Source organism: Lepeophtheirus salmonis, chromosome 8 (assembly GCF_016086655.4).
Source record: "Lepeophtheirus salmonis chromosome 8, UVic_Lsal_1.4, whole genome shotgun sequence".
Taxonomy (NCBI): Eukaryota; Metazoa; Arthropoda; class Copepoda; order Siphonostomatoida; family Caligidae; genus Lepeophtheirus; species Lepeophtheirus salmonis.
Genome location: NC_052138.2, coordinates 34,183,428 through 34,199,055, shown reverse-complemented (window position 1 = coordinate 34,199,055; position 15,628 = coordinate 34,183,428). Strand labels below are relative to the sequence as shown.

General features: G+C 30.7%; 1 protein-coding gene across 2 annotated transcripts in view; it reads right to left on the bottom strand.

The window, feature by feature from the left end:
- The window catches only part of LOC121123448 (probable G-protein coupled receptor No18), a 208,575-nt gene that overhangs the window by 9,514 nt on the left and 183,433 nt on the right, over positions 1-15,628 (bottom strand). For both annotated transcript variants that reach the window (XM_040718567.2, XM_071890443.1), the window contains exons 5-6: positions 14,122-14,441; positions 1,384-1,673 (exon numbers count right to left, since the gene is read on the bottom strand). In XM_040718567.2, the coding sequence (XP_040574501.1) occupies positions 1,384-1,673; positions 14,122-14,441 (610 nt within the window). The remainder of the gene's footprint in view (positions 1-1,383; positions 1,674-14,121; positions 14,442-15,628) is intronic.

The window sequence follows — 15,628 nt, the reverse complement described above, 5'->3', positions numbered from 1 at the left end:
TAAGAGGAGCGAGGGCATTGCAGGAGGTTGATCATTGATTTATCTTTAGCCTAAACAAGTTTTCTCTATCCCACAAACTTATCCAAAGGATGAAGTGATTTTCTCATCCACTTATCGAGGTCTGGGGAAATCATGAATTTATTTGAACGTAGAGAACAAGCTAATGACTAATTTAATTTTGTTTAAGTTTTTATTGGAAGGGGATGTCATTACCAACCAATTAGTCATGGAAATCAATGTTTGAAAATAAGCCGCCAAGAGCCCCACAATCATGTTTACCACGTGGCTTACTTTTGGAAATTCGTAAAATAAATGAAAAAAGTTTCCTCCACTAAGCCAAAGAAGAAAAAAAATTTTCATCTCTTTCTCTTTCAAAGATTTATAACTGAATATTAAAAAGGACTTGTAAATAATTTTTCGAAAAGTTTGCTTAAACCCTCGACAATATTTTCATTAGCAAGGGATCTATGATGTTGGAGCCTCCTCTTGACTAAATTTACCAGATTTTCATGCTTTGTCTTGATCTGGAGACAATAAATCCTCATTTCTCCTAAATCTTTCAAAAACTGCTTATTAAATAATTCAAACCAAATGGTACATCTCTGTATTCATATTCTTCCCAAACCAACCAAAGGATTCCAATCTAAAAAATACGTCATTTTTTAATTACGAATCATCATTGAAGACTGATTAGTCCCCTATTTAAGTAAAAATTATTATGAATGATGTATGATTAATCTTTTTACAGTTAATAGCTCTAGTATGGATTGAGTCGAGGTTAATATTGATATTTTTTTGATGATTATCTATTCAACCTAAAATATATCTTTGATAATGACTAATCAAAAATGTGAGTTGTATTATACAGTTTTGACAAAAATATAATATGTATTTAATTAGTAAACAAAATAATCTTGGTTAATTCCTTTATGAATGTGATTAGTTAATTCATTTATCCTCATAAAAAAATTCATTACTCTTCATTTGTATAAAATCCCTCACCCCCTTTTTCAAACAATTTAAGGAAAATAGCTCAAAAGTATAATGTAGCTATGTAATTATGTCAATATATCCAATTGCTGGACCATAGTCACTTTCATGCTAAGGATATGTTCACTGCATGACAAGAATTTGAGGTTAGCAGATCAACAGCTGATGTTGATGTTTTATGAATACTTTTCAGTTATGAATAGCTCTTTGGTTTTCATTAATGTATAGTGAATACTCGTATACTATTGTTCATGTTAATATGATAAGCTACTTTATTTGAGATATTCGATAAGTTACGCTAGATTTCGGGAAAAAAATAATTTTCATTCTGAATATTTTATGTATGATTACATAGAAACTCCAAGACGTCCAAAACAAATTATCCTCACTTACCCAACCATGTGAATCCGTCAACTAATAATGGTGGAAAGTAACTCTTTGGTATGAAGGCTGTTAATACGTATACAATGAAGAAAGGCAACCAGCAGGTTATAAAAAATCCAACAACAACAGCTAACCGTTTTGCTGTTTTTGCCTCACGTAAATGATGATTGAATGAATTTGTTGCACTATTGTTACTCAAATTATTCTTAACTCCTCGACGTAAGGATCTACGAAATGAGCTGAAATTGAGTCCACCAGGTTTTTTGCTCTCTTCATCATTAACATAGGAAATATGAAGCCTATTGGGAAAAAAATATATGTGTAAATAAATCAATGTCGTAAATATTTTGTTTCTTTTCATTTAAAAACCAAAAGGTACACAAAAATATATTTTATGGGTACAGTTTAGGTAAGTTATTACTAGGTTCTTTCATAGCTAATGATAATATATACTCTACTATAAGGTATTATACAAGTAGAAAAAAAAAGTAATATATTCAATATACTAACACATTAATAGTACATCGTCAAATCCAGCTGCTTCTAACTATACAAGTAAAGCTACAAAGCATTATTTTTAATTGTGCATAATATTAGAAAAAAAAAGTTTATTCCAAAAAAGTTGAAGAGAAATATCAACTAAAATAGAATACAAATTCAAACATTTCAGGCAAGTCACACTTTTACACTACGATTGTGAATAATGAAAGAAAATTTGTGTGCTTTATGAAGCTTGATTGTTTGTAAAGGACTCATTTTAGACAACGAGTGTGTGTAGATATAGCTCATCGTGTTATATTAAAAAAGGTGAGTACACATAACAAATTAAAATAATGAAATTGACCTTAGAGGAACTTTTGAAACAAACATATTTAATTAAAGCTCAACTCTTATATTAAAAAGGAAAGAAAAGTGTGGTACAAATTAGAGATGGCACGATTAATGAGAATTGGGAAGGGGGTGTTTTTTTCTGGAATAAGGATCGGCATGTGGAAAATAATGTTTATTTTACGATTCCGATTCTGATTTATTACTGCTATTTAACTATTTATTACTTTTTAAGTTCATGAAAATTAAATCCCACCTCCCAAATTAAAAATTTTTGCTTTTAACTATAAAATTTAATTAATTTTTTTTTCCGCAAATAAAATTTCTCTGATTGTCTAACTGTTTTTGAAATTTTTAACAGAAAACTTTAATATTTCATTTTTTTTTTCAAAAATTTTATGTTAGAAATTTAATATTTGAAATTAAAAAAAATTTTTTTTTTTTTGTTGTGAACAGTTGTGGATTTGAGATTTTTTTCCCCAAAAGCTTAGTATTTTATTAACAGCTGTAGGTGTTTGAAATTTTTTTGGGATTAGCCTTAGTTTTTGAAATATTTTTCAAGATTTTTTTTTGTCAATATTTATAAGCTTTTGAAAAAAAATTAATATAAAAAGTTGTATATTTTAAGTACTCAATTTAATTTTTCAAATTTTTTTGAAAAAAATTTTAATTTTTATATTTTTTTTTGAAAAAAATTCCAAAAAACAAAGCTTCCTCCAGAAAGTATAATACTGTGGACTCCCCTGATAGTAAAGCCGTATTTTTTAAATATTATTTAATATAGTAAAGAATTGGTATCGGTAATTTTTACTAAAATTGCATCGGAAATGGCACTGAGATTTTTTTTTGTAATCGTGGGATCCCTTGTACAAATATTTAGTGTTGTAAATCTGAAATATTTTTAGGATACGAGTATTTTTGTTGTGCTTAGCAATCTGCACAATGCTTTAATTTCATTTGATCCAGTTGTTGTGATAATTATTTCCTTTTTGAGGAGAAAACATCTAACTTTTGAGTAACTACGTGTAGGCGTGTTTATGAAAAACGTAGAGTAACGCTGATGATTTATTGCAGAGTTATCTTCTTTATGAAAACAGCAAATTTATATTTTTGTAGCAAAGTGAGTCTGTTCGCCAACGTATAATAATTATGAGCAATGCTACTACCGCTAGTTGCTAACAAATACAGCTCTCAACATGAACTTGCTACATAGCAATTATTCACAATATTTTGTATGTAATGTTTGTTAATCTAGATATCAACAGAAAAGGAAGCTATCTTAGTTAGTTGGCTAAATATATATTTATCTGCTTGCCATAAATACATAAAATAAAATTGTACAAGCATAAGGCAACGAACACGATCACACAACGGGGTAATTGTGCTACTACAGTAGATTCTAAAACCTAGTTAACATTAAAATCGTGCTCAATAATATTTTTTGTTTTTTTACATTTCATAAATTTTTATATACGTCTTTATTTTCCTCATTCAGTGCTTGATATCTCTCATAAGATAGGGAGGAACATCTATTGATGAGATGGTCTTCACTTTGTAACTCTTCCATATCAACGTTGCACGTTGAGCTCATGTCCTTCCACTTGCTTAGGTGGACTAAAAAAGGGCCATCCATACCCAGTGTAGGCTTGTACAATGAGCCTCAATTTTTCTCTTTTGAGCTTGATATACTTCAACTTCGGCTTATTAATCATAGTATGTCTTTGTTTAGTACTTTGATCTTTTTTATATCAGTCACACACATATTGATAGAGGAAGTCATGGATTACCTTCTTTTCTGTAGCTTAGAGGCGCCCTAATGGTAAACTGGTTTTGGCTCTCAGTACCCTCCTCCCAAGATGGTCTACAAATTCGTTTTTTATAAACGAAGCTATTTTCTAATGATTAAAAACAATGATTAAATTAGTATTCATCAAAAACCATATTAGACCATAATTTATCCTCATTCCACAAAATTCCTTTGAAAAGTTGTAAAAACTCACAAAGTTAGTTAAGAAAGGAGAAAATATGATATATTCCATTTGAATAACAATATCAGAGCCAATCAAATTCTCTCTGAACAAATAAATACATTATTGAATATCCCAATTTATCCAGGAAATTTGAATATAAGTTTCACAAATGACATAAATATGACTATGATATATGGAGCCCTGATATTTATAAAGTATATAAATAAATCAGGAATTTCACATTTCTTTCTGTTGACACACCATATTTGCAAATAATTTTTGCTCCTTACTATATCTAGTAAAATATGGGAAATTATATATATATATTCGGTAAGAAATATATATATAAGAAATTAAATATTCATGATGAATGAAAAATATCAAACTTATAGAATATAAAAATATACTTAAATAAAAACAATTCAATCTCTTAAATTAAAGAATAATAAATAAAAGTTCGTATTTTTAATAGTTTAATTGACAGTTTTTGTAGTCTAAAACTATAGATTGGTAAAATAAGCCTTCTTATTTCGCATAAATGGACAGCAAAAGTATATTTTATAATAATATATCAAACACTTACTATCAAAAAACGAGATTTGAGTTGTAAAAGTGAAAAGGAACGTCTGAATAAATGTGCGTTATACAGGGTACCAAAAGGGAATATTTATTGATTGGAACTAAAATAATCATCCTTTGAGGCAAGTTAGAGAAAAACTGTTAAAACACTGTTGCAAAATATGTCTTTCATCTATAATACTTAATCAAATACAAATCATGTAACTGTATTCAAATCGATTATTTAAAAAAAAGAAAAAAAATCATTTTTTTCTACATTTTCAAATCAAAACCCGTTCATGAAGGACCTTTTTTTTTTTTGGATATTTGATAGTTATTTTTTTGTTTAGAGGAATAAAATGCAAAATTAAAATTATCCGGTGATACCAAGTTCCTAGTTTTTGTCATTACCGTACACCATAATATATATACTTCTGTAATAAGTCAAATAGAGTTGCACTGAATATGTATATCAAACATTGTGGTATATAGATTAGGTTCATATAGATGATGCATATTTCCTTACATAGAACCTACGCACAATGATTTCAAGAGAATAATTTCTCCAGAGTGTGTCGTCCAATGAGATACATCGGAACGCAAGTTATTTGTTAAATATTCAACTCTGACTATACATTATATAGTCAATTTATGTACTAGGAACTTTTGGCTCAAAGGGTTCTACCAAAAATACCAAACTAGACCTGGAGGAGTTCAACAAAATAACACAAGCAATTCCCCTCAACTCCATGAGGTCTAATACAAGAGATATCAGGGTTTGACACTAGACCGCCCATAGAGCTATACAAAATGGGGGAAATAGCCTTGTGAGGGTAGAGAGGCCACTTTTGACACCAAGAATGAAAGACGCCCATCTATCCGTTGCATGACTCTTTAGAGTCCTTTTGAACTCTTTTGAATACCCCAAAGCACTGATGCCAACAACCTTGACTACACCTTTTCGATGCGCGTCGAGGGGAAGTCCTGTTATCTAAAGTCCGTTATCTAAACACCGAGCCTTCAAAGCCACTATAGACCAGCACTGAGAGGCCATCACAGAGGACTACATCTTCAGTGGGTGTCTGGCCCACTGCCACGGCCTGTAAGCTATAATTAAAGCTAATGTTGGCTACATTAATCATTAAGAGAGCTCATCCACATATATGCATATTTTTTTAATTATAAATCTTCTTGAAGTTTAAGATTCAAAGTGTTCCAATTAGAATGGGCTACTCGGTAATTATATAGTATGAAGTTGTTCGAAAAAATTTAGGTTATTCAATTCCTTTGCTATATATTTCTTTCATGCTCAGTAAAATATTCTCGTATAAAATAGTAATTTACATTTTGTATTTAATTAAAATTAATTTTTCCGTTGTATTAAATATTATATGTAGACCATTACGTCAATAGGTCATAAATATAAAATACTAATAAAAGTTGGAATAAATAATCCTTCATTAATTTATATTAAATATAATAGGTCTGCTTTAATTATATAATTTATTTATTAATAAAGTTTCATCTTTGCATCTCAAAAATGGTAACCTGTATATTCATTATCTTTACTAAATTTTCAAGTTTTTATATATTTTTTAGCTATTCTACCATATAAAAATTATATATTTGAACATTAAAACTATCAAAACTGAATCTGTATAAAATTTGGATACTTATATAAATTATTGTCTATTTTTACGATCAAGTAATTCTGATTAACACTCGGGGTTCACCGCAAATTGCACTTTAATTACCCCAAAATTGATTGTCATAAGAAAATCATACAAAATTGACAGATTTTATTTGAAAAACCATATTAGGGCCGATATAAGTCTCTTCAATCAAATAAAGGTTCTAAACTATAGTTGAAACTCTTGATTATCTTAGTTCCTCCCACAAATGTACATACAATGGTTATAATTGACTTAAATATTGACCTGCGTGTATAAATTAAATAAACGAATATTTTGAGATATTCTTTTTTATCTTTATTTTTGTTCAATATTGTTTTTTGTTTTCATACAATACATTTTTTCTCATAAAAAGTGCCATCTACAATAACAAGCCATAACCAACAATCATTGAAGTAGAAGAGGGGATGTCAGAATATCTTTCGAATAATTTAAATTACCACGTTACTATTGATTAAATGTTGAATAAATAAATATTAACAAGCTCTACAATACCAAAACATAGGCTAAATACACATGAACTCTCCCATTCATCACCTAAGCGCAGGAATAAAAACCATCAATTACACATGCTAAGGAGAAACCGTATACCACTAGATCTCTTAAACATCTGGAATTAACAAAACTTCTCGTTACTGAGATGGTAAAAGATTTTATGTCCCTGAGAACGGCAAGAAGGTATACTTTCATCAATTTTATACATGGACTGGATCCATAGTACACAGTAACATCTCGAAAGTTTATTTCCGAAATAACAAAGGAGAAGAAAAAGGAAATTGAAGTACTTATTTTTCAAACGTTTTATCAGAACATATACTTGCTCTAAATGAATTAAGTAATCAAATATTATAAATCATTTATAATTACTAAACAAAGTTAAAACATTTAAAGAAAATAAGAAATTATTTTCACTCTCCTCTCTAACCTTTTAAGTAAATGCATTCTTGCTGGTATTGAGTATGTGTACAAATTCATAAAAATATTTTTTTAATAAATAAGGAACACATATTTTTTTATTTTTCAACGACTAAATATTTTTTTTAAATATTATATTTACAAATTTTATTCATTTAGTTGTCAAGAATATGAGAGGATTTTATCAATTTCATTTTTTATGTATAATAGATAATGCAGGAAAGGAACTCTTCTAAAGCAGTGAGCATCACTACTGATGGATGAAATAGCATTTCCGGAGTACGTTTTATCTGAGTAACTGCACACTTAACATCAATGACATAACGTCTGGGAGAACTCTGACAAGTAAAGAGTTTAAAAATGGCCATGCTGGAGAAGCTGTTAGTGTTTTTATTATGATTGGTTATGATTTTAGGGTGTATAATATCTTTAAAAACTATGTTAATTTACTTTTAGAATGTATTAGACAAATATAAAGTTTTATAAAACTTATTGCTGTAACATCAGATAGTGCAGCCAATGTCAAGTTGACTATTAATATATTAATAAAATTCTTTACCTTGCATTGCTCATATGCTAACCTTATTTGTAGTGTATGCATCGTTAATTAAAAATAGTATGCATAAATTGAAAATAAAAATTGTGAACGCCATATGGAAGAATCCGTCTAAGACTATCCATTTTGGAAAAATTATTGAATATGACATTGGAGATAGTTATAGACGAATTTAATGTATGAAAACACGATGGAATTCATTTATTTAATGGATGATAGGGTAATTAATTTAAAAACTGCAATTGACCCATTATGTTTTAAGGACAGGTTGGCATTTTGTCTTCTATTGAGCTGAATATTGTAAATGAGGTACTTCTTTTAGTAAAGCCGTTCCATGAAGCCACAAAGACCATCAGTGGCTCAAAATATTCCATCTCCAGTTTCCCTTATCTCTTTATAAAATGTTGTCAACATCTTTTAATTATGTGACAAGGAAAAAAATATTTTTAGTGAAGAACGCAACATCTTCTTCAATGACCTGGTGCCACATTAAGTAATTTATATTTATTTATGAATTATCTTTATTTATCTTTGAGGAGAATGTTTCTCAAATTTCTTCAATGAAAAATATGTATTTTTGCATATTTCGAGCTTACACGATCCAAGGTTCAAGTAACATGGTTTTAATTCTAATGAAGAGATTTCTAAGGCTAAATAAACTATATTAAAAGATGAAGGGTCTACTAATGTAGTGGAATACCCCGTTAAAGATGGCAATGCAATGGATCTTTAGAAAGCTATCACTGATACAACAGCCAGAAACTAAAATTCTTGTTTATTTTCGGAAACAATTAATAATTATCCCCAGGGTGAATTGAATGAATATTTTCGAGAATTAGTTGACTCACCGAGTGTTAACTCGGAGCAAAGGTGGAAAACTAATGGAAAATATTCATTTCCTAAATTATTGGATCAATATAAGTAACACACATATGTTTTATTTTTTCTGGTAGCAGAATTATCAACCAAGCGAGAAATTGATTGAGTGAGGAGCTAGTAGAAATGTGATTAGTTCATAGCAATATGAAAAATTAATTTTATTTATTGCCTTTATGACTTAACTAGTCGTTACTGTTAATTTTTAACCGTCTAATATAAAAATGTATAATATTTATGAATAAATTATGAAATGACATTATATTAAAATGTGTCTGCGTCTAAACGCTTTTCACTATAAATTAGAGTAAAAAATTTATTAATTTCTAAAAACGATTAGATATATTATTAATCCATCCATGAAGTCCATCAGTGGCTCAAAATATTACAACTACAGTCTTGCCTAACCCCTTTAAAAAATGTTGTCAACATTTCTTAATTCTATTAAAAGAAAAAATCGTTTAAGTTAGAAAAGTAAGATCTTCTTCAATGAGCTGTTACAGATGTAATATATGCTCATTGAACATTTTGTATGTATGTTATTAATAAGTATAAAATATTGATTATAAAAAAAATACACACACAATAAATCGTCAATGCTTAATGACTATACCTAAAAATTAATTTTGCATAAAAAATAATTATTTGGTATATAGCAGCTCGAACGAAATGGTCACGAATGAATTATTTTAGAGTAGAAGGACCCATGGAAACGGTCCTAAGTCTGAAATAAATTGGACTGCATAAATTGGGACCTACACAACACTAATTCCAAGTAGCTTCATAAACTTAAGAAACTCAGTTGGATAATATTCTGTTTCATTTGCATTCATAACCTCGTCAACGGATATATATGTTTTTAAAGACCCAGGTATTTTACCTGAAATATGGTATACTTATTAGATATATTCTATTGTGTTAGAAATGCTTTATCTTGTAAGCATCAAATATCTCTCTACCTCTGACCAAAAATAAGGAATACCTTCTTTTGAAGTTCTTGCGAAGAAGTACATTTATTTACACTATCAAATTTGATCAAATTTGACCATCTTGACATTTATGGGATCTTAACTTTTTTTTGTATGCTTAAAAAAATAGAAGACACTGAGCAAAAAACATTCTCGTTGCTACATTGTTATTTGGTAGATCTGGTAGTCACAAAGTTCTACGATATTAAGTACAGACACAAAATGAGGAGTCAACACACATCCAAATAGACAAATCTTGCTTTATTAATATATATTATTCATTTCAGGGTGCGACGTCTTATAAGACATGTAAATAATAAATAATATTGCCTTATTGATCGTACAGCCCTCCCCCCCTTAAAAAATATGATAACTCAAAAAATACAAAATCGAACATAAATCCTTGGAGATGTGTATTTTTCTAAAATATCATTTTTTTTAAAACATGTGTTATTTTTCTATAATATAAAGTATGATGGTTCTATTTCCATGAATAATAGATAAGTTATAGGTAAGTGTCGTTTATCATCATGTTCAGCATAAATCAGGGAATACATCGAGTTTAGAACAAGATATTGAAGCAGTAAACCAATTTTAAATTAATAAAAAACACTTATACCTAAAAAATACTTTACTTTTTTGTACTTTTAATTTGGTAATTGTATTGGTAATGAATAATCCCCATGAACGATAATAGTCTCGAATTACTGTAAAGAGATATATAGAGGGAAAAAGAGTTTCGAATTTTGTGTTCAATGGTATTGTTTAGGGCCTAGGACTCCTTCCAATATTTTTGATATGGGTCAGATCTTCTTTTTTTACCGATAATCGGTCCTGAGGAACGATTAGTTGGTCCTACAGTTCTAGCTATCATTTTATTTACTTTTTTCCTGGCTAGGATTGAAGAATATAAAAATGAAAAAAATTATGAATAATAGAAAGAACGAATAATTATTAGTTCTAGCCACAAACTTCTTACTTGAAACTTCAGGTATATTGTCTATTTAAAGAAAAGTTTATGATAAAACTTCAAGACTTGTTTTTTTTTTAATCGATACAATACTAGTGATCAAAGATTAATTTAATCTTTAGCTTAAATTCGTTGTTAAAAAAATTCACCTTGTGATCATTCCCTGGGTTATTTAAATAAGAATCTAAATCTAAATAAGTTTATTGCTGTGAAAAATTGTTATTATGTAAGTTCAACTGTTTCAAAATATCTCTAAAACACATATTATATTTCAACTTTTCTGGTTCCTTATGCTTAAAATAGGAAATTGTTAAAATTTTTGATAAAATAACAGTAAAAAAAATGATGTCTGGAGCAAAATACAAAAGTATTTATATTTAATTTGTCAGTAGACTCAATATTAACTTGAGGGGTTTGATGGTAAAAATACTTGATAGAATATTTTTTTATTCAGTTTGATTTTAAGCTTATACTTAGTTGTGGGTTTCTTATAATCAGTTAGAAAATAAATCAGGTATGAATACTTTTAAAGTTCGGTCTCTTATAAAATATTTGATTGTATGAGAGGCTTATTTCTACAAATAAAAATGTTTTTGTGACAATCCTTAATAAAAATATTAAGTACAAAAATATATATTGGTCATTCTATGAGAAATTTTCACAAGGAAATGGATTTATAAAGTATATATATAAAAGGCTACGTTTGACGTAACCTTTTTTTTAAATTATGCAAATTTCATAAATTTTCTACTCTCTCTATTTTTTTTAATATAAAGATTTTACTTTAAATTAAAAAGAAATATGTAGGGTAGGGCAGCAAAACATGGACTTGAGAGATGGATTTAGAAATACATCAATAACTTTATATTTTCAATAATAGGAAGAAAAAATATGGCAACAAAACATGTAGACAAGGTTTTTGCAAAACTTTTTTCACTCAATATTGCCATCTTCATTATCCATCATAGCCTTTACATGTCGCCTGAAGCCAATGTAGGAGTTGGTGTTTAACTCATCTGACAAGCTGTCCCATACATCCACAATGGAGGACGTCTGTGAGTCCACATTTGGGTGGAAGTCTTGTTGGTTTTCCTTTCCAATGTGTCCCATATAGAAAAGCCCAGCGGGTTTAAATTTCCTGAGGAAGGCACCATCTCTCTTAGGACTAGAATCGAACCACGTTATCTGTGCAGAACATTTGGCAATTTGCAGACGTTTGAAAGGGGGATCCATCCTGAGTCCACGTAAGTTGGTCTGCAGCCATGGCAAGATGTCGTACCTAACTACCTTATAGTAGGCCTCCCGGTTGATTTTCTGTCCAGCCTTGAAAAATAACGGAGGCATCTTCTTTCCATCAGAGGCCACAACAGCACGGACCATTTTTTGGGCCAGATATTTGGTGTGGTAAACCCTTTGGACCTCTTCTTTTGTTTCCGCTAGCCAGTGGTCGTCCCGGTGGTTGTGGAAGGGATCTACTGTGAAACTATTCTTGACAAGAAAATTTTCACAATTGACCAATTTGCCATGATCCATGTGAGGATTTCTTGCACGTTTCGAGCCTCTTGGATTTCATGCCCTCCATCAGAAGGTAGCATGTGGTTCTTGTGACAAAAAAATCCCATGTTGTGCTTTATAGGCCTCCTAATGGTCTAGGAGGGATGGATAAGTCGTTGGCGAGGCGATTCATCGAGTTAGACGGATCCTCATTTATTTTCATCTCCAAGCTTAACAAGAACTTCGTATCCTTCTTTAAATGATGCTCTCCACTTCCTGACATCCTGGAGAGATCTTCATTGGTTTTTTTTTTTCATCTTGGCTAACTTAAAAACCAGGCTCCTAGAATACTTATCAATGTTCTTTATCTTCATTACCTCAACTCTAGTATTTAGGAGATCTCACATGTGCTGCCTTTTTGCTTGCTACTCGCTCATGATGATGAAATGACTATATGATCAGTTTAGTTTGTTTATGTAAAAAGGATAGTGGAAAAAGAATATAAAAAAAAACACTAAACCTTTTCATTGTAATAAGAAGATAAACATTAATTAACAGTCCACATTTTGCTACCCTGTATATATTACCATATACCTTGAAAGGCGTAAGGACATAACATAAGTTTTGACAAACTAAATGATAGTTTCTTAAAAATGCATTATACTCACCTATTATTGCTTTGGTTTACGATATATTTCTTATAAAATATTCGTCAAACTGTTAATTTCTTCATCTTTAAGACCTCAAAACCCAGAAGTAAATGGAGTTTAATATCTAAGATTTCATACACCAAATTTGTGTTACATCTGTTTCCTTGTGAAAATTTCTAAAACTATTGTGTCACCCATAATATACAGGGTTGTTTTTATCTATTGGTAGACGTTTTAAGAATTTTCAATTTTTAATAGTAAAATTTAAACAAAATGTTTTTTTTTATTCTGAGAAAAAGCTATTTAATAAAATCATCTTAAAATAATACTTGTCCCAACTTTTATTCAATATGTGAGCTCTCAGCTCTAGTAATTGCCCCAGCACGAGGCCCAAACCCACGCAGATCTTCTTGAATATGTAGTCAGACTCGTTCTTGGTCCACTCTTTCTTAATTGACACCTCTAGAGACTTGACACTCCTGTGAAGAGTAGCAACCCCCTTTCCTACAGACGCACGTAGATAGAGTAGTCCAATGGGTTTGCGTCTGGAGTTGAGGGCGACCACATGTTGACGTCTTAAAAGTCCGGTAAGTTGTCTCTCAGGAAGGTCTGGGTCCTAGCGGTGCGATGAAACAGAGCTCTGTTTTGAGTAAGAGCAAAGTTTTCCTTGAACTTTTCTCTGGCCAAAGGTTGCACTTTCTTATCCAGAAGTTTGATGAAAGCCTCTGCATTGAGGGGCTACTTCCTCTTCGCAAAATGGGAAGTAAACTTCGCCTGTGTTGGGCACTTGATTTTCTGAACTAATGACATAGAGGCTGAGACATTGTCTGGATGTTTGGTTGTGATGTAAAGGCTGTTCTACTTATTCATAGTGTCATAATCGGTGAATTTTTTTTTTGACGAAAAAAGAGATTAATTTTGAGCGAAATTTTTGTTGGGCTTGAAAAAATTTAGAATTTTCTTTGCTCTTTCCAACTGTCTCAACCTGTTTTGATCAGTAATATGACATATTGTTGTCCTCCTTTGTCATTTGGAAACCAATGTCCTTCCAGATTGAAAATAATAAAATATGTACCACTGGATAAGATCAACCCTCTGTATAAAACTGACCCATATTTTAATTCAAATTAACGACACATTTAAAGTTATATTCCATAAAACTGTATTTTTAAGTTCATGACCTCATTTTTAAAGAAATATATATGCTGTATTCTATACATATGTATAATATTGTGATTTGTGAAAATGTTTTAATAGGATTCAAACTCTACCTTGAATGACAGGATGCTCCGCAATTGATGCATTTATTTCTCAACTCATGTTCGTTTGAAGGTGGGGGTTGAAGTAGATTGTTCTTTCTCTTAGTGTCGATTGAGGATGTATTCGAGCTATTGTTACTACTAGCACTGCTAGTGCTGGACCCCTCAGCTGATGAACTAAGATCGATGAAATGGACTTTGAGATAAGGCGATACAATGACTTCCGAGAGTTTTAAGACCTTATCATCATTATTGGATTCTTTGGTGGATGATGACCTTTTTATTGATTGGGGTTGGTTTGAAGTTTGTCTACCTTCGGTACCTCCTTGCATCTGTAAAAAAAAACAAAAAACATACATTTACAATTACGCTATATGAAGAAAAACCCTGGAGGGGAAATTTTGAATTTGTTGTCGAGATCAGAAATCTCCATTCTTTTAATATAATGGGCCGCATATCCATTTGAAATAATTTAATGGGCCAGAGAATCTATAAAATTAAATTTCATGAGAAATGGCTTTATAAAACAAAAATAGCGAGTGGTCCATTAAAATATGAACACCCTGGTGTATAAACTTAAAAAATATATAATTTCTTTATTAACAGTCGAATTTCAACAGATTAATAATATAAATAGATGTTTGTCTGCGATCTCTTAATCATTAATGTAGCCGCTTGCAGGCAATAATGGGTTCCAAGGGACGGCGGAAGGCATGGCACTCTCTGTGAATGTATTCCTCTGACATGGGGTCCCAGTGATGTCTTAGAGGGTCCCAGAGTTTGGATGACAGGTACTATAGGCATTGAACTCGACATGCACCCAAAGGTTTAGTTGAAGGGGTTTGGCATCAGGGCTGTAGTAAAAAAATATTTTAAAAAACAAACTCAAAGAGTCTTGCCATGGAGGTCTTTGGTGTCAAAAGTGGCCTTTCCAACCTCACATTTGTCTTTCCCCACACTTTTGTGATAGCTCTCTGGCCAGTCTGGTGTGAAACTCAGATATATTTTCGTCTTTTGTCAGAACCTTCTTCCTCCCCAACTTTTTTAACATGCTGAAGGGGTGGCCGTTGGTCCTGGAGACGTTCAACTGATTGGAGTGCGCGAATGGAAATTTGTATTTGACATTCAAGTTTCATTTTCTTGACTTGCACCTAAGCTAGAGAGTTCAGATTTGCTTTGAAACTTATTGCTTATTCTTTAATATATCGAAATTTGAATTAATTTCAATCACTCCAACTTCAATAATTATTGAATTAGTAAATGCTCAGATTTCAATAGACCACGGGGTACATATTTATTTCAAATTTAGGCCAAATAAAAAAAAGGCCAAATATAATTTTTCCAGGCCAAACTGCTTCATAAAAGGTAATATGGCAATGCTGTTCAGGGGCGTTTTCCGGAAGTTTTTTTCATTTTTGTGGGAGAAGGGGGCTTGGTTTTTTGAAATGTTTGCTCGCTTGTATGATTTGATCGATGTTGTTTTTTAGAAAATAAGTTCTTAAAAAAGAAAAAATTAATT